The sequence below is a fragment of the Juglans microcarpa x Juglans regia genome, chromosome 1D, assembly GCF_004785595.1.
Source record: "Juglans microcarpa x Juglans regia isolate MS1-56 chromosome 1D, Jm3101_v1.0, whole genome shotgun sequence".
NCBI classification, from domain to species: Eukaryota; Viridiplantae; Streptophyta; class Magnoliopsida; order Fagales; family Juglandaceae; genus Juglans; species Juglans microcarpa x Juglans regia.
Window position 1 is genome coordinate 11,869,478 of NC_054594.1, and position 27,422 is coordinate 11,896,899.

Consider the following 27,422-nt stretch of genomic DNA (forward strand, 5'->3'; position numbering starts at 1 on the left):
TGGCATGAGATTTACAGTTACATTAAGAAAACAAACAAACTTTCTACCAGAAGTTAATATATTCCAGACAAGCTGGAATTAATCATAAAGCCTGTATGAAAGAAATTAATTGGAACAAATTCCTTGTAAAGTCACTGCAAAAGAGAATATCTGGCCAATAAATCTTAAGGGAATTCAAAAGTCGGTGCATGTGTAAAAGAGAATGAATAGTCCTATTTAAAAACATTTACACCGCACGCATACTATTTACATGACATAATTTAATTTATAAGATTTTAAATTTTAAAATTTATTTTTTAAATCAAATTATGTCACATAGATATATAGTGCGTATTACAGGTGTAAAACATTTCAAATATAATTGTTAAAAAGAGAATATGTCTGTTGATTTTTTAATTTTTAATTTTTTCGAATATGAGGAGAGATCAGTCCTCTTTTGATCATGGGCGTTCATGCAAGATCGAGTAATATCACGAAATCTGTTTTGAAAAACTAGTGACTATATTTTTAATACCACTAAATCCATGTAGCTGAAGAAATTAGAGGAACCCGGCCAATACAATAAACCCTCATAATTATTCCCCAAAAATATATATTAAAAAAATAAAAGGAAATAATTACAAACATAATCAGACAAACAATTCCTACGTGAAACAACAATAATTTAACGATACTTTATAGGTCCTGGTCAAAACAAACTCATCTCTTCTTTTAAGTTTCATCATTCATAAAGTAATAAGCCATCATACAAAAAAACTAAAACATTCTTTCTTCCAGATAGATCAGCAGCTGCAAACAAAGGCGGTGAATTCTCTCTCTCTCTCTCTGTCTGATCTCTCTGATTTCATGGATGGTACTGCTCAATGGGCAAAGGTGGGTGGATTTGTTTCCTTGCTTATATTTTTGTGTGCACAGCCATTTATTCTGGGTTAGGGTTGTTTGCTCATGTATTCAAGGCTAACAACGATCGATCAAGTTTCTCTTATTTTCTGAAAGATTTTTGTTAGTTTTATGCATCATCTGTTCAACGGCACTAGTATCCAAGTCTGTTTGCTTAATCAATCATTTTCATTTGTTGTGGAGTTATTGTTACTGAGCGTTTAATCTGTTATTCAAACATGAAAAGCACCGAAAATTTTCTTTGTTTGCTTTTTCGCATGTGATAACTGAGTTAAAGAAACGGAGAAAAAGGTATTATTTGTTATTATTAGTTGTTCTTTTAGTTTCTCCTTTATGCTTTCGAAACCTACTTTGTTTTTCTAGCGCCTTGTCCACTTGTTATATCAGTCTTTAATCTACTCGTAGATATATGCGCTTTAATCCTTAATTTGTTCTTGTTAATATAGAAACACCATGTATATAGTTCTTTAGACCGATTGAGAAAGCTTGTTTATTTTCATATAATGATGCTTTAGATTTGTGTATGATGCACTATATATATATATATATATATAATTATGGCTCTCTCTCTCTCTCTCTCTCTCTCTATGGGTATTTCAGGAAGAAGATCAGCTGGTGAAGGCCATGGAAGGGGAAGCTTCAAACACAAGACCCTTGACCGAGAGAAGGACAAGGCCTCACGAGCACTTGAATTGTCCAAGGTGCAACTCAACCAACACCAAATTCTGTTACTACAACAACTACAGCCTCACCCAACCAAGATACTTCTGCAAGACGTGTAGAAGGTATTGGACAGAAGGTGGGTCTCTCAGGAACGTTCCTGTTGGTGGAGGTTCAAGAAAAAACAAGAAATATACACCTGCAGCTTCTACCTCTCATTCAAAGATTCCTGATCTTAATCCACAAAGTCTCTCGCAGATTTCTTCTCAAAACCTTATCAATGGTGCCAAGAAAGGCCACGATCTTAATCTGACTTTCCAAACTTATGAAAGATATCATGGTGAAACCCAATACGTTGAAGTCATGCCCAAAATTGAAAGCGACATTAATAGGAATCAGCAAATTGCTGGTTCTGCATCCTCTAGTACTCCTCTTTCAGCTTTGGAGTTGCTAAGGACTGGAATTGCTTCGAGGGGTTCGAATACTTTTATCCCACCACCAATGATCGATTCAAGCACACTTTACTCACCCGGTTTCCCTTTCCAAGAATTCAAACCTACCCGGGTACTTTTTCTGTTGATGGAGTTGGAAGTAGGCCGTATGGGGTTCAAGAGAATAATGGTGGGAAGCTTTTGTTTCCTTTTGGAGAATCAAAGCAGATTTCAACCACGAACGAAGGGGAACAGAAAAAGGGACAAGGGAGTTCAACTGGATATTGGAGCTCAATGTTAAATGGAGGATATTGGTAAATCAAATGGAAATATAAAGCAAGAAATTGCTTTTTCCTCTTCCTTCCTTGCACGTATTTATCAGTACTTGGTAGTAATTACTTGTTTAATGTTTTTCCATAATTAACAGATAGGAGCTAGATAGGATACATATCGTTCGACTCTGCTTTAAAGATCTTTGATTTTCATCTTGGGAAGGGTTGAAAAGGATAGAAGAAAAGGTGAATGTAAGCCTTGGTTTTTTTCCTATGCAACATGGCCTGTATTCATATATTCTTCTGTCAGAAGCCTTATGGCGCTTTAAATTTCGAATGTTTTCATTATAAGTTGATTCCAAATATTTGCGTGAGTTTGTTACCAACAATGCTTGCTTTCTTAACTTGCTAATTTAATTCCAGTGTTAGGTTGCTATTGAAATGATGGTGCCTTGTACTCTTCCCAACTTACGTTATTTATGCAGCCTGATTCATGACCTTGATCAAGACCTTAATTAATGATCAGGGCATTAGACTGACATGACTTTTAGTAAAGATTTGATGCAACTAAGTAGATTGTATCAAAAAATAATAATAATAATAATTCTAATCTACGTTTGGTACATAATATATTTCAGATATTTTCAGAATATTTTATTATTTTATTATTATTTTTCATCTATTTTTTACTATTATTCTTACTTTTTACAATTATTTAATATTTTATTATTATTTTTTTATTACTATTCACAACTTTTCTCAACACTTCTCGCTATCCCGTTCCATGTTAAGAAATAACAATATACCAAGTAAATAATTAGGAAATTGTTCAGAAAAAATGAAGGAAAAACTACAAAAGCAATTTGTACTCAAAAACACCTTTACCTGCCCCAACTAAGCCGTAATCTAATATTTTAGACACCCACTAAGTTTAGAGGACCCTAACATCGATCCATTTCCTTGAATCATCATCATTACTTGCATGTCCTCTCCACCTGCTTTCAATAAAATAACATAAATTAAAGACTGGGAAATTTCTGAAGAGCCCACCTCTTTTTATTGTTGAGAGGACCACCAAACATTTCTCAGGGCCATCGATCGTCTTGAAAAACCATTTCTCCACTAAGAAATTCATAATTCACGGTCTTTTTGTCCATACAGAATAATCTTGTTTACTTGTTTATCTTTTTTTTTTTTTTCTTTTTTTCAAGTAGCTAGCGTTAATGTATCTAGACATTCGAAGCAGTACAAATTACAATAGTGAACGTAGGTGTAGTAAACAGGAAAACACTCCAAGCGACGGAACGGAGAGGCATCAGTACCACAAAGCCTTGTTAAAATCAGTTCATGCAGAAATCCTAGTCAAAATTAGTTCATGAAGAAATCCTGTTAAAAGTGGTGCATTTCCTTGGCTTGCACTACAAGAGATTTGACTTTTAGGGACGAAATTTGTTAGGGACAAATTAAATTTCATCCCTAAAAATCATTTTTAGAGATGTCTCCAAAAACGTCTGAACTACTAAATTCGTTCAAACAGATAAGAACAAGATTTTTTTGTGACAAACAAAATCGTCTCAAAAAAGGAAAACCGTTCAAACGGAACAAAATAGATTCGAACTTGGAATTAATGTTTGTTCGAATAATAATATTGGCAGGAAATTAATTTATTTTTTCCGAAGAAATTTAATAACCATTCAAACTTAAATTTCTTTGTTCGAACGGACATTTTTTCCATTAATATGTTTATTAGTATGGATTTGTGCATATATTTTTTTCATTAAAGTTATAAATATTTTTTTCATTAATTTGTTATCATTTTCAAAATATAAAAATGTGTATATATTATATATTATGATTTGCGGTGAGTTAAAATATTTATAAATTCCTAAATTAATTTTATGTAATTAATTTTAAAACTTTATAGTAATTTCTTTTATATTAAATTTATATAACTTTAAAGATAGTATCATTTTTTATATTATCATGAATGGCAAGAAAAATGAAAAATAAACAAGATAACAAACACGAAAAATAAAAGCCATACATTAATTACATCCCAAATATATAATGTTCAATACAATATAAAAAAGTAAAATAATAACTAAAATGATCAATATTTGCTAAGTAAATCAACATCCTCTTGTAACATTTTAATGTGTCCTTCCAGATTCCTAAGCTTCTCTATGATGGGTTCAACAAATTCCACAAACCGAGCTTGTACCTGATCCAAAGTAGCCCCAGTAGGTTGTCTCTCAACAGCGGCAATATTACATCTATGGGAGGAACACTAGGTTGGTCTGGTGTAGTTTTCTGCAAGTGTCCCTTGCTCTTGCTGAATGTGATCTTGTTAAGGGGCCCCGTCTATAGTGACCTCCGCTCAGTCACAGACACTGTAACCCCTGATCGGAGTAAGAGGTTAGATATTAGCAATGCAAATGGTAGACTACCTCCACTGGAAAAACATGACTCCTATTGAATGCGGAGGAGGAAATATAATGCCAGATCAATGGGGTCCCCATGTGCTACCCGCAGCAAAAATTTAGCTCGATCGATCCCAAAATCAGTCTTGTGTTTTTTTGAATCGTTGTTATAGCCAACAATCAAATTAAACATTCTGAAAGATGCTATACAATCGGCCTGTCGGATCACCTAGCTCCCATCATATGAAGGAGCCGAAGGGTCTCACACTAGCTGACACACCTGATCATCTATGAGACCATCATCAGATAGATCCTCATTCTCACTACCATCCGAACTAGCATCCAACTCTACATTCGGGGCTAGCGTGGAGGATGCAGCCGGTGTGTCAGAATCAGATGGTGCAGCCACTAGTCCTCGTATAGTCGTTGAAGAAAAAAGTCTCACTAACTATGATTTGACCCAATTATATGCTAAAGCACATAAAAATTGTGATGGTTTTTTGGTCAGTCTCGAAACAGAGACAAATTATGTAAGTTTAAGTTTCTTTAATTCCATTGTCACATAATATTTTTGTTACTTATACTAATTTTAATGTTTTTGTTTTTGTAGAACAAGATGATCTCACTTAAGGAAACTGCTGCGGATCTATCTGATGCATCATCTATCAACGATGCTCAGATCCTTTCTCAAGTTCTTGGATCACGTTCTGGATATTTGAGGGGCTTAAGACGTTGCGTAAAACAATCCTCAATATCATCATCCTATTCTCGAGCCAGATTGAATGACAACAAGCCTAAGGAATTGGAGGAAACAATACTTGGGATAAAACGATTGAAGTTCGAGGAAAAAGAGTTGTTGATCCGATTAGATCGAGCAGTGGATCTTGAGGCAATATTAGAAGAGAGGATGCAGTTGAATAACCAAAAAATATTTGAACAATTTTAGCCAATGATGTACCAAAACTCTGTGCCACCACCATAGTCTTAAAATTAATTTTTTCTTTAATTGCATTTATATTATGATGTTCCAAAACATTTGAATAATTGATGTTTGAATTACAATTTGTGTAATATTAGTATGGTATTTTTAATTCAATTCTTATCTGTGTGATTAATACAGTTCGAATGGTAAATTACTATTTATAACTCCATTTGAACAAAAACAGATTCATTCAAACAACAACTGAGAAATACAGACGTTCGAACAATAAAATATTTGTTCGAACAACATTAATATGCAAAACTCCGTTCGAACGGATATAATTTCTGAAAATAAAATTTCTGTTCGAACAGACATAATTTTTATACGAACACAAGTCATTTGAAAAATTTATTAGTTCGAACACATAAAATCTATTTGAACACTCCGTTCATTCGGATAAGATGAAATATGGTCATTAGTTTGATGATTATTTCGTATTTTTTGAAGGGACGTGTCGGTTCGAACAAAGAAATATTTCATTCAAGCAATGTGTTGAGAGGAAATCGGATCCTCTACAAAAAAAAAAAACAAAAAAAAAAAAAAAAAAAAAATTCCATTCGAACGGTTTTGACTGGATCTACCCAATTTCGACTCTAAAAATAATTTTTGAGACAAAATTTAATTTTTGTCTCTAAAAACTTTTTGAGATGATCTTTTCGAGACGAAATTTTTTCATCTCCAAATATAATTTGGGATGAAATTTGGGTTTTTTTAGACAAAATTTTTTGTCTCAGAAAATCCAATCTCTTGTAGTGATGTGTACGTATGAGAGGCACGCGTTCTATGTTCTTTGAAACTAGATATGAAGATGTAAAGGTAAGTACCGTTGAAATCTTAATTTAGTATATTTAACTTAATCTCTATGAACCCGCTTATCCGTGCCTCTTGTACAAAGCCAGAAAAAAAAATCATTCTATTAATACTGTGTGCATTAATTGTAAATAAGTGTCCAGTTTATCAATGCCATGCAAAATACAATGCATGCAGGACTAAAGAACAATTATTGACCGATACCTTCACAAAGTTATTGCTTTCTGATCAAGAGAGAAGTTTCAATTACTATTAGGCATGCTTAGATCAGTTATAGAAAAATGCATTAAGGACTGTTTAAAAGTGATGCATTTTGAAGTTTATTGAAAGGAAATTGCTCAATCTACGAAAAAATTACAAAAGACTATCTTACATATTGATTGATAGACACATCACACCAAGTCACATAAATTTGTAAGATAGTTTTTTGTATTTCTCTGTTTGTAGACTTCATAGAACTCATTTTTTTAAAAAAGAAATGTTTTAACTACAAAAAGAATTTATAAGAGTAAACCCACAAACTTACATAACTTGATGTGGTCTGCTAGATCATAAAACTATTTGTATTATAAAATATATCAAATACTAGTGGAACTCTGTTGATCCATTGGGGGGTCATGGCCCCTCAGATCTTTTGAAAAATCATAATATCCCTTAGATTTTGTTCATAATTCGTGACGCTCCCAGACTTCTTGTCGCCGCAAATTAATAAGTATTCCATATAAAACAATTAAAAAGAATTATTTTTAATCTCCACCGTTGGATTAGAGTTAGAATATAGGGCTAGGATCACTTGAACAAAATCCTATTTCCCTTCCTTATTTCCACTCTTCTCTCTCCCCCTCCCTCTAGGCACTGTCAATCGCACCCCCCCCCAAACAAAAAAAGCCAAAAACTCCCCAATGGCCCTCCCTGCAAACTATCTAGCGTTGCCATCATGGGCACCCTTTCTGGCCATTAGAAGCACAACGTCACCAGCCAAGCACACATCCTCTCCCTTGGCCCCTCACTCCCTCAACGTTGCCATCTCTCTCTGTCTCTCTCTCAACCGCCCCCATAGATGCAGCGCCACCACCACCTCCTCTCATCCCTCTCAGTTTCACTCTCCCTCTCTTAGTTCTCTCTCCCATCCATTCTTTTCTCTGTCTGTCTCTCTCTCTAAACTAGGGATCTACCCACCACGGCACAACACCATGGTCACAGATAGCTCCTTTGCGTCCCTCTCTCAGTTTTTCCTATACTGATCAACCCACAATCTGCCCCAACGCCTCCCTCAGCACCCGGTTTGTCTTCCTCTCTTGGTAGTTGTCTGTGCATTGCCACAAGCTGACAGTTCCACCGTGGTCTTCTCTCCCTTGCTATGAACCTTCCACCATGAGACCCAACAAGGCCCCCAGCGTCAACAACCCAACTCTTCCATGCCTAGACAAAAACCGTGATTTATGGCATATTTTCTATCCCTTACATTTAGAACAGTTGTGTTTGTGACGTTGCAGTTGTGATGTAGATTGCAATATGGTTGTGATTTGTGTATCATTATCGTGAATGTGATGTGTTGTGAACTATGGACTTTGAATGGTGTGTTTGTGGTGTGACTATGTGTATTATGAAGTTATGGGGATTAAGTGTGAAGTTTGTGGTGTGGTTGTGATTGTAAAGTGGTGGGATTACTGTAAATGGTGCCATGTGGAGTAGTTGTGATATGGATGTGCAATTTGAAGCGATGGGCATTATTGCGCAGTTTGTGAAGTGGCCGGATACCATGTGCAAAGTGATGGGATTAAATGTGTACTTGTATTGTGGTTGTATGTCCTGTGAAGTATGGGGATGTGTTGGATGCTCTCTGAAGAGTTTAATTGGACTTTGTATTAAGTATTTGTGTAGAGTTGAATGATATGGTGTTTGATTTCAAGGACTAAGAAAGTTTGTAATTGGATAGATTTTGTATAGGTAATGTGTTGACTATGATAAATTATGAAGAGTGATGTATTTTTTTGTACCTTTGCAACTGATCATTATAGTTTATATATTCTTTAAAGTTTGTTTTTTTACATGGTTGTAATTCTTAGGGGCAAAATAAATAAATGAATTAAGAAATTAGTTCAATTAACCAGTGACCTTGTTGTTCTAGCTGAAGGTTTTGGTCGTTCTATATTTAAAGATTCTTTCAAGCGTGTATTTGAAGAAGGGGTGCAGTCTCTAGGCCTTTGTTTCAAGTGAGTTTGTCATTATTGAGATGATAAAATGAAAAATAGACAACTTATCGTTTTTATATAACTTAAAAGGTGTTTATATCTAAGTATATATTTTCAAACCCACATGTCTAAACTTGTACAATTCAAACAACTAAGTAAGATCGAGTCATAAAACACATTGTATTTCTGGAAGTTATGTTGGAGCCATGTACATATTAGTAGGGGCATACAAGGGATGGCTGTAGCAGGTCCTCACTTCCCATTGGAAATTTTTTGGCATCTGTTAATACCTTAGAATGTGGTATTAGTTGTATAGTTGGTTATTCTTATTCTTTTAGTGTACTTGGTTATCATTAATTTGAACTGTTGATTCACTATTTGGTTGGACTTGTTAGTGGAATCCCTGCTTAGATGACCAAAATCTGTAGCCACTGGTTCTGGTTATATCTGCAACCATAAGGATGTATTGGAGTGTTTAAATCCTATTATTCACCTTATAAAGAGATAAAAAGGAGAAAAATTATCCCTTCTCATCACTCCCTTTGATACTGCATTTGGAAGCTAAGAGAGAAAAGATTATTAGCTACTTGGTTTTGAGTATTTCTTAGCCTCTCTCTCTGCAATGAGTGGGAATAATAGAATCAAGCAGCTACTTTATGTATACTCATTTTTAATTATTATCATTCTCTAATCATTTCTTTTCTTTTCTTTTTTTGTTGCTTTTGTTTTCAGATTGGTAGCCATCCCAATCGGAATGTGTTGGACACCCCAAGTGTTTTGCCTCCTAAAATTCTAGACGATGAGGTTTGCTCGAAGTTAGCTTTAACAGGTATAACTATAACATTAAAAAAAAAAAAAAAAAAAAAAAAAAAAAGGGTATAACTATACCTGCTATGTTTTCTCTTCCGCATATTTGAATGAGTTCTTGTGTTCACATTTAAGAGTTTTTGTTGTAAACATGTTAACACAATTTTAGTTATTTTTTTGAAATTGTTATTAGTGTCAGTTTGAATCTCCAAGGTTTGAATATATTTGTTTAGCTTATATTAGACAATTTTTTATGATTATTTTTGGCTCAATCTCATCTTTTTTTGCTTTTACAACTTTTGTTTTCTGAATTCTTTTAGCCTTTACTGCGAATACATCTCGCGACAAATACATTTGTTTTGCCAAAATAAATTTTTTTTCACCAAATGTTCTAGTGGGTAATAATAATTAATACCTACTTGTATCTCTCGCAATAATTGGTCCTATTCCCGCAAGCAATGATGAATGCATACGTGCTTTTGCGGTGAGCATAGTAGGCTATTGTCATGGGATTTGTTGTGAAAATAGCTTAGTATTTTCCATGTCTGGGACCTTTCGTGGGATAAAATACGTTTTGTGGCGACTTATCCCACAAGCCTTGTATGAATAAAATTTGATGGAATAGAGTTTTTCTCACAAAAATGATGCTTTTTACCACTAAAAGCATTCATGGGAAAACATGATATTTCTTGTAGCAATCAATATGGTACCAACTAAAAATAACTATTAATCCTAAATTACTTGTTCAAAAGATCTCCAATACAAAATAAGGGTTTAAATGATAAACCTTGTGATTGCAAAATCCAAATATCCAAAAATCATATGGTTCCTTAACATAAATTGGAAGATGTCCTATTTGCCCTTGACCTTATCCAGAATCTTCTATAGGTCCTCAAAAGGCTTTAGCGCCTCACATATAAAGTTCTCAACCAACTCAAGTTGTTCTACTAGCGTTGGTTCTGCAGAGTGCTTAGGGCTTTTCACGGCCTCCTTCACCTATATATGGGGGATCCTCACGTTTGTATTGCTAGCGTCTATCCCTGTCACAACTTTTATCATTCCGGGTGGAATGATAGTGAAAACTACTAAGGTGAGATTTCAAGAAATCTTAGCAAGTTAAACTAATAACATACAAGAAGGTAACATAAGCATGTATAAGGCAAACCATGAATATGAATGCATGAGTATGGACATGAACTTGACTAAAAACTCATTTCTTTCTTGTACGTGTTCTCTTTCAAAAAGCAATTGACCTTATAATCATGTAACAAAGTATCAACAAAAATGCTACTCTCACCGACAATTGAGTCCCGACAATTTTTTTTTTTACTTAGTGATTAAGCAAGTATTAGTTAATGATGTTGTGAATTTTTTTTAAAAAAAATGTTTAAGGGTATAAAAAAATGAATGAACAAAAAAAAATATATTTTACTCTTATCGAGACCTGTCTTGTGCACCCTCGGTGGGTGTAGCACTACTCAAGTATCAAAATGACCATGTAACAAAATATCACCATTTTGATTCATGTCAATCACTTGTAATCATTAAGCCATGTCCCTAGGAGCCGTGGGTTCCCTGCTAGTTACCGCATCACATTACCGACCCTCTTGACCAAGTAAAAGTACGTCAGGGTCCATATGATATGGTAGTTAACAATTCGCCTTCACCGCATTTTAAATTTATTACACCACTAGTGTTAGGTGTGGCTACTACGCTTCGAAATCTTTTAAAAATAATCTATTCGAAATCCGTTGACTATTTTTTTAATCAACTTAGGGTTTACCACACTGATTTAATCACTTCAAAATGAACAAGAGAGTTCCACTAAGATATTCCCTCATCCTACCATTGGAGTCATGACAAAACTATTTTTAATGCATAACCCAAAAACATGAGATATGTGACCATGTAACTTCCATGCAATAATGTCATGTTCTTGTGCCATATGTAAAGAGTGCATCATGCATATTGCGTGAAAGAATTAGAATATGCCAAAACATATACTGGTATACAATATGTGAAAGTTCAATAAAACATATACCCTTCCTCAAACTCTAAACATGTAATTTGAACAAAAAAAATTGAATATAGCATGCACATATAAGATACAAATCATAGCATGTAACAAGTAGCAATTTCATAATCCAATTTGAACAATCAAGATGCAGAGTTTACACTTAAACATAGATATATTATCCAATAATAAGTTAGAGGCAAGTGTGGACTATCAAGCAAGCGTGCAAGTGTATGTTTTCAAACCATAAGACTTTGGAATCAAACATTAAACCAAACATGGGTGGCATGGACTAGGGTTTTATGGTCTTAACCTTAATCAACTACAAGCTCTTTTTGTGATTCTTATAACTTATATACACGCAGTTTAAAGAACACAAGTGTGTGTGTGAAAGATAAACCCTAGACAAATCATACCAAACAAGGTTATGCATGGTAACCTTCTTGTGGTCGAACCAAATACTTCATTTGTCCCTTGGGACTTCATAACAAGGCCATGACACATCCTTCAACTCCCTTAGGCAAGACCTCTTCAACCCAAACCCTTAATGAGATAGAAGCTTGAAGGTTCTTACTAGGCAACCCTTTCCCACAAAGTATTCTTGGATCTCCAATCCTTGCTTGTACAGAATAGGTGTTTGGATGAAAGGAAAACAATGTTTGGTTCCCTTCTTCAAGAGTAAGTGTGATAGAGAGGAGATTAGAGGGAAAGAAAATCTGAAATGAAGTAAAATGACTCTTGGTTTTCCTTTAGCATGGGTAAGGGGTGCCAGTCATCACTGCCCCTCTTATAAATGCTCTTTGTTCCACACTCATTCTTTCTATTATCATTACTAACTCCTGAAAAAATAAAAAGTGGCCCCTTTCTTCTAGCCCTTAATAAAAGTCTCTTCTTCTTCTCCCTCATCATCGCTTTCCCTTGGGAACCTAAAGGTCTCCTTTGCATGGAGGACATGTGGTGCCTCCCTTACCGAAATCCCAAGCCTTGTTCCATCCATTTTGTGTCGAGATGCAATGAACCTTGGGATAAACAAATGCATAGTTGCCGAATGGCAAGAAGTGGGCTCGTGTCTCTTGCCATTCTTGAAAGCCTCAAAGATTCTTCTAGAAGCTATTTGTGAGTGGTGTGTACACCATTTGGCCGAAACCCTAAGGTCTTCTAGGAACTTCATATCTTAGTTTGCATGCTTGCCAAGTGGCGTATCTACTAGAAAACCGAACTCTCCTTGTGATTGCTTCTTCTGTCATGTGGCAAAATAATGAGGGTGGCGTGTCCCTCGGATTTTCCGAAATCCTCTTCTCTTCCTTCCTTCTTCCAATTTTGGGTCCAGATACAATGAACTTATGGAGTGAGATTGCATTATTGCCAAGTGGCATGGTGGGAGGTGAGGTTGGCGTGTGTCCTAGGTGAGCCGAAACCCTAAGGCTTCCCTCCTGCTTCACATGGCTTCTTCTAGAAGCTTAGATCTTTATTGCAAGAGAGACAAGTGGCGGTGTCTCTTAGAAAAGATGACACTCCCTTTTCCTAGGAGCCTAATGATTATGGTTTAGGAAACTCAAAGGTTTCTCATGCAAAAGGGCGCATCTCTCCTCACTCCAAACCCTAATCCCATAAAGGGCCGTAATGACCAAGTGTTGGGCTTTTTCCTTGAGCTTGGGTGCCTATTACACCTACACAAGACATGGTTTAATGCAAATCCCATACCCTAGCTCCCTTCAAACCAATGGGCTTAAGTCCATTTAGAAATGAAAAGTGACAAGTAAGGACTTAGCTTAGCCGGGTTATCACATAATTCTATAAATATAGAAAATAAACCCCCCCTCCCCCGACTGCCAAAAAAAAAACTATAATCCTCATATGCTCTTTAAAACTTTCTAAAATTTCATTATAGATATATAGAAATGTCTCTCCAATGTTTTTCTATAGCCTTAAAACTTTGTATAATTTCTATATATTATTTATTTTCAAGGATTAGGCCCCACCAAAATTGAATTAAAACTATGTTTAGGAGAAATAATAAACTTATTAATATGGATCCCAAATTTTTTTATTATACAATATATTAGGCTTCTTAATATGAAATCTAAAGTGAAAATACAAGAAAAACATTTAAGGTTGATGATCTATATGAAAATAGTTGAGAGGTTTTATCATCTAGATTCATTGAGCAGGAAAAAATTTATTTAAGGTCTCAATTATAGCATTATATTATTAATGTGATATGAAAATATCTAGATTTCATATGAAAGTTGATAAACTAGATTACATACTAGAATAAAAGATGGACTTCCTAAAAGATCACTCGATAGTTTCTATGAAGAAAACATATTCTAAATATTTTATTACAAAAATAATAATGGATGAATATTACTCAATAAAATATTTTCATCTGAAATCTAAAAATCATGTCAATTTATGAGTTTATTTTTGTGAAATTTTTTTATGATTGTAGTGTTTCTCTTTTATAAATGTTGTGTGTGTGTGTATATATATATATATATATATATTGTTTATATCTAGAGTGCGCATTGAACTTTTATGTATAGGAAAATGTATGGGCAACCGTACATTGCAAATATCGTATATATATGTATATATGTACACCAACTTTGGCATGGCCTCTCATTTACTGGTTATTGGCACTTTATCTTGGGTCATTTATATATATATATATATATATATATATATATATATATATATATATGTTGGGACATTCATCCTGCTTTAACCATATGACTGGGTCATAGTGATAATCGTACAAAACATTTTACGATTTATTTACAACTAGTTGACCTGATGAACAACATGATCAGCTTGCAACATCATGTATATAAATAAAGAAGTTGAACAATCTCATCTCATTTTCAAGATCCATATATTCAACCTTACATGTGTTCCTCTAGCCCCTTGCCACACTTTTCTCCACTGCGACTGATCTATCGTTACTGCCCTCAATAACTACAACACCTAGGATGCCATCAAGTCTCGCATCACCTCCCCTTTGGTGCTTTTGTCCATAGTCACTATCGTGCTTCTATTCCAAGGATACAACTGCCACTACAAACCACCACAAGACACCCACCTCAAGATACCATCATCTGCCCACAATCAAACATAGCCCATGCCTCTCTCCTCTATCTCTCTCTCTCTCTCTCTCTCTCTCTGTGATTCAAGATCTCATGTGCTGATTTTATTGGCTTTTGGTACGTGGCAGGTGTTCACAGTAGACGAACTCCATAGGATACTAAATTTGGCCTACAATACTGTTGAATTGAAAGTGACGTTTTTGCAAATGTAATGATTTGTTGTAACTGGTTGTATGTATCTCATTATTTAGAACTTGAACTAAACATTTATAGTGTCATTAGCATGTTGAATAGAGGTCACCATGATTTGCCATGATTTTTCGCTAGCTTAGTTAAGCTGTCATAGAAACATAGATGAGACGAGAAAGACACAACACTCTTAGTTAAAAAACTATGACAATACTAATAGTCTAAAGCATTCGCTTATTTAGCAGTGCTTAAATTCAAGTGTTCAAATGTTGATTATCAGTGATTTATCACTACTTGGATTCAACAGTTCAATTGTTGTTTATTAGCACTTAAGTTCGGTGTTCAAATATTCTACTTACAATATTTTTATGTTCTACAAATTTAGAACAATTTTCTATGTAATTGTTAATATGAGGTAGCATTTTAATCCAGCATTCCCTTTTCGGGTTTTTTATTTTTTATTTTTTTTATTTTTTTCAATTTCAGTTTCTCGTCCATGTTAAAATATTATATTGCATATTAGATAGAAATAGTCATGTCAAAGAACAAAAAGTTGAGATGGCTTTTGTGAGATCCACGGTCTTAGCAAGTCTATACTTGAGAAGAAAATTGAGGAAAATGAGATTTTATTTATTTGGAAAAACAAGGTGAGCAAGTTGACATTTGGGCGAACAATGAGTGCCCGGGCAACTTACTTGGACAAGCATCAAGCGACCGAGCAACGTACTTGGCTGAGCAAAATTATTTGCGGGCAAAGGATTGGTGCAGGTAAATATCGAGCAATGTAGAATGTGGGATAGGCAATACCGAACAGGCAACAAAGGGTTAGGATGGGCATATATAGTTAGGCGAATAAGTGTGGTAAGTGCTAAGAGTAGGGCGACTGTGATACCCCATATGTTATGGATAAGGGTAAGTGGTGTATGAGATCCCACATTGCTTGGGAATGAGAAGTTCTTGCTCTTTATAAGGTTCCAATGGGGCACCAATTGTATTATTAACTAGTCATTTTAGAGTATAGGTTACGTGGTTTGGGCCTTCCATTGAGGCATTACAGAGACCAAACAGAAGTTTGTTCCTCGAAATGATCAAACAAATGCTCAGAAGTACACCTCTGAGTCTTCCAAGAAAGTGCCAGAATGCATTTCCCGCCCCTCTCATGAGTTTGGTCTAGTGTATCGAGCTATCCTTTGGTCGAGATGCTTGGCATTTTCATGCAACATGTTAGTCATCTAGCACTCGAATTAAGCTTTCCTTGAATTCGATCTAAGTGCACAGTAAACATGTTTCTCTAATAGAAAAGGACGATCGGAAATCATGCATTATTTGCAACCTTTCATTTCTATCTGCACCTCACATCGAATCTCTTGATAGCTCATAGCTTTATTGACAACGCATAGTACACTGCTTTCTCTTGATTGAATATCTCACCCAAGCACCAGAGTAGACACCACTGTTTTCTTTCTTCTTCCTTGCACCTGTTAGTAAATCGGAGACTAAGAGTGACACCTTGAGATAGAAGTAGAGCGAGAATGGGAGAGAGTAAGAGACCGGCCAACATTTTTTACAAGAAGAATATGTTCTTGCATGCGTGCAACAAGCCACTACAAATTCAATGGAGGAATTTCTTTAGACTTTAGGAACTTCGTGAAAATTTCAAAAGTTTTCACAAATCGATCAATCACATAGGTTTTAGCTAGTCTGTCAACATGGTTAAGGTTACCACTCACTATGGTGCTAGAAGTGCAATATTAATTATTTGAGCTATTTAGATGCATGAGAATGAGAAAAAGTCTGTGCCATTAGTCTCAGAGGAATATTTAGGATTTTATGGCACAATAGAACTATTTTTTATTTCCAGAATAATGCTTGTTCGAAAATACATTTTGAATTGTTCTAGCCACTTAAGAGTTGAATTTCACAGAAACGTACGCTCCTAGTTTCATATGAATATTTAGGATTTTATGGTGTAAATTTATTTTCACATTTTTTTAGAGTTTATTAAGGCCTCGTTGCTAGCACCTGGATTAGTGTTTTCAAAATCAGAGTGCGGAATATCTAGACTAGGTTAGAGAAGTTTTATTTGGACACTTGGAAAGATCTTAGCTACACTTGCTAAATAGTATCAGACACTTGGCACCAAGAGGAACCATGAACTAGAGATGTGAAGGAAATCAAGTTTTGTGATCATGTCAGCTAAGCAAAACCTTATTCCATCCAACCATCTATATTGAGTCAAACCAAAAAGGGTTTCAACCCTAGAGAAACCCTAAGCACTTGGAATCTAATTGAAACCCCAAAAGCTTGGAGAAAAATGAAACCCAAAACCCCAAATTTTGCCTCCAAACCCTAAATGAACCTATTTTAGCTTAGTATCTAATCACTTGATTAAATCACTTTCACATGCTATTAACCACTAAAATTCACGTTATTACATCATTATTTATTCTTTTAAACCTTGTAAGTTTTATTGGACCAAGAAAAATTGGATTTGGCTTGATAGCAACCAACACCCCCATTGAAACCATAAATGGAACCCCATTCAGTTAAGGCCCACAAAATTGAGCCACCAAAGCAATGCTTGTGGAGGAAGTTTCCCTTACCATGGCAGTCCTAAAACTGCCTAGAGCAGCCCCAAATAGTGCATGATGGAAAAGCCAAGGGGCACCTCACCCCTCCCTCTCACATGGTAGCTTGTGGCAGAAAATCATGGGTTGGCTTTGACCCTTGTTTTGGCTAACAACCCCATCACTCTAAGTGTCATTCACACCCCTAACATCACCCTCCAGATGTTTAAGAGGCGTCTAGGTCATTTTACCCTTCATTTGGTCACTTTCCAACCCTTGAAGAGAAAAAGAGAGAAGCTCTTGGACAGATTTTCTGGCTTACTTTGCTCAACTTTTTGGAAATTGTTATAAGTATTTTCTCACAAAAATTGTTCATATTCAAGTCTAGTTTCTGTTGGTATGCTTTATTTTATTTTTGTGATCATTCGATGGGTCAAAAGTTGGTTCAAGCATAAAGAGGTCATTCAGGGCAATAATCTGGACAATGTGTGATATTTTGATGATTTTGACCAAGTTATTGGAAATATCTTGGTCTAATTGTTTTATAGAGTATATTTAACTTGCTAATATATAAGTTTGATAAATATTCATTGCATGTTGTAAGCTTTTGATGAGAGTTTTACTTAGATCTAAAAAGTTGAAAACTGGAAGGTTGAAAACATATTCTATTTTGAATAATATTGATCTTTTGTTGTGAAAGCATGCTCCATTGGCTTTAGTATTTACATATAATATTCCTAGGACTTTGATTTACATCTTAGAATGCTAGTTTAAGGCATTTTGGTGTTTGTTAAAAAGATATGGATTTTTATGCATGAAAGGTTCGGTTAGGTCATGTATTTGAGGTTTTCAGGTAGATTGATGTTTTGGTTCAATTTTCGCCATGTGCTCTTGAGTTTACTACTTGAATTTATTCTAGGACATGATTTTTAACCATATGATGTTTTTGATTTGTGATTTATTTCTTGTTATGTTTCGGATCAAAGGGTTTGATCAAAACCAAACCATATAGGAATCGATTTTGGTGAAAGTGTTAACTCAGAATTCTTTAAGTTGGATTTTTGTGATTTTGGATTGATGATTCAAAGCATGATAGTTATTGGGAGTGTGTTATGAATGCATTGAAACTTTTGGAGTTCTTAGAGTTGTTTCGAAAAGACACAAAACCTTCAGAGCTAAGGGTAGTGCTTAGGACAAAATTTACATAAGGGATAAAATTGTGAAATCATTAAGTTATGGATAAAATTGTCATTTTTCCACATGTAGAGGGTAAAATGGTAATTTTTTTCTAACATAATATTTTTATGTTTCTAAACTGTTAGTGATGAGTTTTTGGCATTTAGAAACTCTACTTACAGTTTCTCGTATTTTGCGCGTTTTAGTTTGTCACGCAACGATCATTGTAAGTTAACTTCTAATTTACTATCAAATTATTGTGTATGCGTATTCATAAAGGAACATCTGTCTATGTTCTTATATATGCCATGTCACTACATGTATGTCTGTTACATATTATATTATGTCACGTAATGTTTATTTGTTACACATTATATCTATCATGCAATGTTTGTCTATTTTATGTTATGTCATGTCATTCATCTCAAGTTACATTAGATCTATTCATTTGTTCTTTCATTTCATGTCTCGAGTACAAAGTGTATTTTGAAAATAGTTTTTCCACATCAAGTCGATTTATGTTTATCATGACCCTAAGTGCTAGTATGTAGTAATATCCTAGTTGAACTCTTTTTATTCACGCTGGAGTATCTAAATTAGTGTGAAATCTCATGCGTTGACATGGTAAAGATCAACAGACTTTGAATAAGACCTAACTACCTAGTCATTAGAAGCGAAGTCAGTCACTAACATTGATAGTGCCTCCTACACCTTCAATTTCACGTTGTATGTACTCGTGCTGGTGCAAATACATATCACGTAATACATACATTATGTTTTCCATAGCAAGTGCATAATATGTGAACTGGTACGTATGTTAATGTATTCATAGTTGGTGCAGATAATTGTATTGTGATGCAGTAATCAATAGGGACACGCGGCTCAAGGAGAACCGTGTTGCACCCATATAGTCACTTTTATTTATAATGTTTAATTATTGAACAAGATTCCAAGTTCAAGTATTATGTTCAAGCTCATGTTATTTCACGTTCAAGTTCATGTAATGTCCAGTTCAGTTTCAGTTGATGTTCAAGTTCATGTTATGTCAAGTTCAATTTCAGTTTAGTTTCAAGTTTAGTCCATGATCAAGTTTTTCTCATGTCAATTCCAGCCATATCAGTACATGTCATATTATTTGTCAAGTCATGCCAGACTTATTTATGATCATGTTATGTATTCATGTTTTTACTGCCTTGCATGCATTTTTAAACTATCAGTTAAGTTCTTTATTGACTTGCTGAAATTTGTACTCAAATCTCACCATGGTATTCCCAACTACCATTCCCCCGTAATGGTAAATTTGTACTCAAATCTCACCATGGTATTCCCAACTACCATTCCCCCGTAATGGTAGATGATATGTCAGAACTAGGAGATGCAACAGACTTTGGTCGACTGGAGACGGTCGATCAGGCAGTACATGCATGATGCAGAGCTCTGTGTGACGCCCCAAGCCCTCTCTTAGGATGTAACAGAGACTTGGAGTGTCAGGACATGCACACAAGGTTAAATACCCTCGTTCATGACAGTTAATATGTAATGCATCCTAGTATTCAACTATCAGTATGCAATAATCACAACAAAAAATAGGGTGACTTATAAAAATTTATTTCAGAATGAACTAAACATCCCAATAATATCAATAACCATAAGTTCAAACTTAAGGATAGCATTTCATTAATAGAAAATACTTAATCCGAGTTACATGCTTACATCAATTCTTTCATACGCTTTGAAGTGTGAAGAGTTAATACTTATGAGCATCAAAATTATATCTAGTCTTCACTCATGGTACGGCTTCTCTTCAATCATTTGTATCTAGCAGTCAATCTTGTTCATCCTCTACCGGTCCTGACATAATTTCTATCATTTCAGGAGGAATGATAGTGGGTCCACAAGGATGAGAATTACTTGAAATCTCAGTAAGTTAAACAACCAACTTGCACAAATATAATATATGCATCATTAATGATAAACATGAGATAGATGCAATAATATGTTGGGAAAAAAAAAAAAAAAAGTCGTATTTGTCTCCTATCCAGGTTCTTCAACATTTTCAGAAAAACTTTGATGCACTTTCTCTTTCAGAAAATATTTTCACTTTCTCATTTCAAAAAATCATAACATTTCATCATTATTAAAGCCATCATTAACATACGTATGGTAGTAACACAGTTTCCCATATACATTATGAGCACCTGCTGGTGATAGTAGCACAACTCATATTGACACTACGTCTTTGTCTGTAGACATTATTCTCAATGCATTGGTATCATATCATTTCATCATAACATATTATCATCATAACATTTCATCATAATATAGGCATCTACCAGCATTAGGTGCCATATACGACTTCTCTCCGACATTCTTTAAAAAGAATCCATTTAAAGTCTATTGACTATTATTCGTCAACTTAGGGATTGTCACTCCATTTTTACTCACTCCAGAGTTGACAGAGTAGTTCCACTATGATAATTTCTCATCCAAGCCTTTGGGGTCGTGAAAAAATTTATTTGCATGCTATGCTTAAAAAATGAATTTCATGACATGTGCATATGTAGCAAGCACTCATGTGAAAATGATATTTATATGCAATATGCTAAAAATGGTAAAAATTTCACATGTCATGTAAGCAAGTAATCAAATACTCAATATATAATATGATGTTTCATGCTTAAAATGACATTTGCAAAATGAATGTGGAGCTTATACAAGAATCATAAATAAATTATCTAAGAGTAAGTTAGAAGCTAACTTACAAACTTCCCGAGTTTAGAGAATCGAAGCGTCTATAATCAAAGTTATACTAAGTTAGGATTTGAGTCTCTGAGGAAGATGTTGACAATCAAAGGGTTCAAAGATTCAGTATTTACAAAACTGCCCCTATACTTAGCAAAATTTCCACTAAGGCCCTAAATGTTCACTACTTGCATTTAGGCCTCAAAATTCACCAAACTTCACAAACCACATTTTCTATATTCTAAAATCATCTATGCCCTTATAATTGTAAGAATCAAAGTATAACTATGTCAATTACACTCAACCCGTGGCATACATTTTAATAAGACCTAGATGTGATTTCAACTATTCAACCTCTATGGATGCATGTGTACTCAAACTCTTCAAGTGCCAATAGTAATTATAACTTAAGTGACAAATTAAAAACATAGGCTCAGATCAAACAAATTCATCCCAACACTTAAACATGGCTTTAAGACCTTAATCTTCACTAATTCATCCATTAAGCATGCATCATGTTTCTAGCTTTCCTTACCCAAAGATGTTTCAAAACTTAGTTAAATCTTGCATTTTAATTCTTATCCCAATCACAAGGCTTTTCTAAATGCACATTATTCAAGCTTAGGTAAAATAATCAAACCTTCTATAATTTAAGTATAAACTAATCAAAATCGATGCATGCTAGATGATCAACACAAGATAGAATTAATACCTATTATGGCATGCTTCCAACCTTGAAATTAAACTTTCAAAATTCATTCCAAGACATTAGTGAATCATATAAAATCATATCAAGTCATGCCACGGCTAAAAAACTTGACCCAAAGTAATTTATTTTATCAAAACATCAAATTTGACCCGGTTTCACATTAGCATGCTAAACCTTAATTAAAATCAATCAAAACCTCCTTCCCATGCCTTAAATTAAAGCCTAACATGCCATTCTAACACTTAAAATAGGGCAAGATTACTTACAGAAATCGTGGCCCTTAAAGCTCTCAAAACAACTTCACTCAAGAACTCTTAAGAATTTCACTCGGCTTCACTCTATTGCTCACTAAAGGGGAGAAATGCTCTCAAGACTCATGAGAAGGCTTGGAGGAGAGGTGTGGAGAAATGGGTGATGGTTCAACCAAGTGATTTCAAGTGAGTGCCTCTCTTTGAGCTAATTGGTTGGGCTGCCTTGGGGAGGTAATTGGGTAAGCTTTCTCTTGAGTGCTTTGAATAAATTTCAAGGGACAAAAAGACAAGGGAGGTAACATGGGGTAGTGACCATAATAGGAGCAGAAAATTCAATTGAAACCCAAGGCCACTCGGTTTGGTTTCAACTAGGCTTGTAATGGAATTGATTTTCTTGTCTTGGTTTCATGGAGCCAATTAGTCCAGTGCTAGAATTGAACTAGGAGGGTTAAGTTGGGGTGTAAATAATGAAACTTCCCTTGAGAAAATGGTGTAAAAGGTGTGGACTAGTGGTTGATTTGGTGCAATGCACATGAAGGTGCACCTACATGCTGATTGGTGGTGACTTAGGCATTGACATGGCTTTGCTTCTATTGACATGTGTTGCCTCAAGTCTAGACTTCTAAATTAGTCTAAGAACAAGCAAATCAACAATAAGAACCAAAAATTTCAGATTATAAATGGGGAAAATAAATTAAAGAAAAGTTTAGCTAGACACATGGAAAGGTTACTAATCACGTGTGAGATGATTAGTGCTTCTTAACTCAAGGTAGAAGCTTAACCATGGTTAGATGGGAACCTTAAAGGCTTGTGGCACAATTTGGGCTTGAGGGAAAACCAATGGTATGGTGTATGTGGGCTCCAATTGGAAGAATGAAATAAAAGGCAAGGCTTTGGGCTTCAAGGGTTGGGCTTTTGTTGGGCCAAAAGTGCAAGTCTTGGTTGAGGGCTTTTGGAGTGGGTTATTATATGGACCTTATGTCCATATTTGTGGGGCCTATCCATGGACTCAAAGGCCTACTAGGTTGGGTCCTAATCTTTGGGTCTTTCCTCAATTGGGCCAACGTATTGAATCTTACTAAGTTAGGCCCAATGGCCTTATGCTTACTAAGTTGGGCCTAATATCTTGGGTCTGATAAGTTAGACCCATTGTCTTGTATCTATTAAGTGGGGCCTAAAGTCTATGTCTTCCAAGTTGGGCCTAAGGCCTTCCTCTTATTAAGTTAGGCCTAATGGCTTTACGTCATTTATATTGGACCAATTTTCTAGTGTCCTCCAAGAAAGACGTAAAACTTTATATCTCCCAAGTTTGGCCTAAGGTTTTTTAACATCTTATCCTTAGCCCATCACATCCTTAGTATAGTAGGACCCTAAAGTCCTATTTCTTGCCTAAGCCAAACAACTTGGCCCTTAGTAAACCACTTTTTGGGCCTTCTCAAATTCCATCAAATATTTAACCAAAATAATTTAGCCCATTAATGTGGCACCTCCAATATGCACTAAAAATTCTACCTTATAGGCCTCTTGGCTTTTTATCCTTAAAAATAGTAAAACACTAAAAATTCTCTGCAATAATACTACTAACCCAACCAAGCTCCAAAGATTTCCTTTTGCCTACTCAAGTATCCAAATTGTTCTTATTCTCAAATAGCCTAACTCCTAATTAACTAGAATTAAAGCTACTAAGATCAAGGCGTAAGAAGCTTTTTAGGTAGGATGCTACACTTTGTCTCCTATACTTTTGTAATTACAAACCTTTTTGACTCATGTTGTAATTTTAAACGACTATCACTTTCATGTTTATGTATTATGTTTCAAGGTTTTTGGAATATATCTCATTTGGTGCATAGTATTGCTCAAGAACAAAATTATCCACTTTGAATATTGCATATTGCTAGATGCATGCTAGGTACATTGCATCTTTAATTGTCAGAACGGAGGTAGATAATCTTGTGTTGCATGTCCCGATGCTTCAGAATCCGTCCGATCCCAAGCGAAATCTAGGGGCATCACATTGCGTCGAGGAACTTAAACCACAAACACCGTGACCAGCTTGTACTAAAGAGAAGCTGTAACATACCTTCGAACTCCATTCTACAATATACTATGAATGATAAGGTATTAAGTGTTGATGTTTAGCATGAACGATTTACATTATCTTATTATTGAAAATCATTAGTTATCATAAATGACATTATTGCATAAGATATGGAATTATTTTTGAGATTTCATCTATGTGTAAATGGTATGGAAATTTATGAGTTAATGGCGAACAAACAGGGCTCTTGAACTCAAAGAGGATAAATGTCTCTGGTCGAGTAGATGCATTTGGACTTTGAGGGGATAAATTCCCCAAGTTTAGCGATCGTAAAGAGATTCAAAAGATATAAATGTCTCTCGGTATAAAGGTCTCTTGCCCAGTAGACATAAAGAGATTCAAACATGTCTCTAAGTATAAAGGTCTCTGGTCCAATGGACATAAAGAAATTCAAAGATGTCTCTAGGGTTTCCAGGTACCTCACTTTCAAATTATTAACTACAGAAAATAAAGCATGGGGTGATTTAAAGTAAATAAACTTACATTTGCATATTTGTTGATAACTTTCATTACTTGATATCATGAGCACTTACTAATTGTCATCTCACTTTGGTAGTCTAGCTATGGTCCCGTTCTTCGAAACTGTAGATTTTGTTGCAAAGCAAGCTAAACAGAATCTTTAAGAAGTGCAGACAGACCTTGAGGAGTTGGAATGAAACATAAATGATGATAGTATTTCTACTTAAGGACGTAAGATCTATAATATAAAATCTTTTGGTGACCATGAAAGCTTTTGGGTTGAGATGTATTTTATTTGGCACATGCTAGATTCACGCATATTTACTGTCATAAGCGTAAAGGGTGTGAAACTAATGTTACATGTCTTGACACCTTGACTTCAATCAAATTCCAAGCAAGGGGTTGAGGGGATCACAATTTTTTCTTCTGAAAGTCTGGGCATATCACACAAAGTATGGAAAAAGGACTGGGTTTTGATGTGAAAAGAAGAAGTTCCAAAATCAGTCCTAATAAGAAAATTAAGATATTTAACACTCCCATGTGTTCACCAAAGAACTTCCATAAGCATAACATCTAATATTCTTAAGCTAAGGTGAATAGAGAGATTTGGATGCAAACTTAAGACAAATGCTACTATAAGCCTTTATGAAGGATTTTACTTGTCTTATATTGTGCTTGAACATGCATATCTTCAGTTCCCAAAAAAAAAAAAAAAAAGATTTATTACAAGCTACAAGAACTTGGATAACGAGTTTAAAAAAAAAACTTAGAGTACAAATAAAATGCCTAGTATAGGTTTGAGAAAGAAAAACAAAACGCTTTTGTAGTTGAAGTGACTTGGATACGAGAATCTGAAATTTCGTGATAGAGATGACTGTAACTACGTTCGTGAAGCGAGACAATTTCAACTCAAGATAGGAGAATGTTTTTTAATATGTAATAGATGTGGAAGATGAATGCCTAGTTCAAGATTTGTTTTGGTTGGGTTCTTGAAGTAGGTTCACATGTGAATATTTTAGAGATGTCATCATAGTCAATAAAACATACTTGACAGATATATAAAATCTGTTTACACCTTTTGTGGGAGTCAATCACTACGAGCAATTAATTATACTTGGCTATGGCTTAATATTAAGCGATGATTAAAATACATTTACTTAGTTGTTTGAATCTTGGCTAAAGTGCATTAGTGACCAAATTCTGGACTCAATAAATGCGAACCAATGCCAGAAGTTTGTTTATGACATTTTGAGCAGCAATGAATTTCTTGGGACATATTCTTTACACAATAATGCATGGTTGGTAGGGTTGGGCGGCAGCCCCTCGCACCCCCCCTCGTGGCAGTTTCTAGCCCCCTTCTATGTAGAGAATATGTCCCAATATATATTAATAAAATAATTTTGTTAATAAAATAATGTCATTTTGTCTTATGTTGTATTTTAAAACCTCCCCCCTCCTCCGGTTTCTAGTCTCTCTCTGTATCTGTTTTAAAAGCCCTAGTTCCCATCGTCGTCGCCCTAGCTTTATCCCCATCTCTCACTAGTCTCTCTCCCCAGCCCCAATTCTCTCTCTCTCTCTCTCTCCCCCCCCCCCCCCCCCATGGTGGGTTGTGGGTAGACGGCCCTGGGGGCCAATCTACCCCAACATCCAGATATGGATACTCACTCACAGGGGTTGGGGTCGAAGGCTACCCGCCCGGAAGGTGGGCCATCTATATAGGCATTGACATTCATTAAAAAAACAAAAGCCTTTGAAGTAGGCATGTCTAGTATACAATGAAGTGAGAACATGAACACATTCTTCAATGACTATGTCAGAGTGAAGAAGACATTGAAGCAATTTGTTGCTCTATAGGATATTGCCTTTAATACAAAGGTTGAGAATAAAACTGCGGTTGGTTTTCACTCTCTTCACTAAATCCTACGCATAAGCCATTACTCCACCAAGAGGTAATTTCAAACAGTTTATACAAAAGCAAATTTTAGATAAGTCCAAGATGAGTTTGAGGGTCTATTATATTGTCGCTATGTTCTGTTGACATGAGATGATGCAATTTCTATGAACCATGCAGTTAATGAAGTGAAAATAGTGAATGACAAGAGTTAGCCGTGGTGTTGTGGCTTATTATGATCACTTACCCATTTGGATTGAATTGGAGGGAATGTGGGTGGGGGCTAAAGATTGTGAAGACATTATTAAAGCACAATGGAGTAGGTGCAATACCTAGCCCACTATGGAGGATGTTGGGGGTATGATTATAGAGTGTGGGGTAAAACTGGATGCATGGAATAGGCATACTTTTGGTCATGTTCAAAAGAAGTTTCAACAGGCCAAACAACATCTTAACAAACTCTATGACGATAATCGTGTTTTAGATTTGCTGGTACTGGATAAGGCAAGAGAGGAGGTACAACTTTGGCTGGATAGGGATGAGGTTATGTGGCTTCAGCACTCAAAGGCCTTATGGTTAAAAGAAAGGGACCAGAATTCCAGATATTTTCACATGAAAGCATCACAACGAAGAAGGAAGAACATGCTGATGAGAATTCAAGATGATAGAGGAGAGTGGCAAGAGGGGTCAAATAAGGAGAAGGTGATCCTTGATTATTTTAAGGATTTGTTTACAACAACCAACCCGAGTGCTTCACTGGATT

General features: G+C 35.2%; 1 protein-coding gene and 1 long non-coding RNA gene across 2 annotated transcripts in view; one reads left to right on the forward strand and one right to left on the reverse strand.

The window, feature by feature from the left end:
- Positions 1-702: 702 nt before the first annotated feature.
- On the forward strand, positions 703-2,623 carry LOC121240957 (dof zinc finger protein DOF2.5-like). The gene is given in 3 exon segments (XM_041138478.1): positions 703-873; positions 1,501-2,124; positions 2,127-2,623. Coding segments are annotated over 3 exon segments (834 nt in total). The 5' UTR covers positions 703-846; the 3' UTR covers positions 2,310-2,623.
- Positions 2,624-13,868: 11,245 nt separating this feature from the next.
- LOC121236787 overlaps positions 13,869-27,422 on the reverse strand; it is a 28,384-nt gene continuing 14,830 nt past the window's right edge. The window contains exons 3-5 of the long non-coding RNA XR_005934807.1: positions 25,340-25,349; positions 15,861-15,865; positions 13,869-13,880 (exon numbers count right to left, since the gene is read on the reverse strand). This is a non-coding gene — a long non-coding RNA (uncharacterized LOC121236787). The remainder of the gene's footprint in view (positions 13,881-15,860; positions 15,866-25,339; positions 25,350-27,422) is intronic.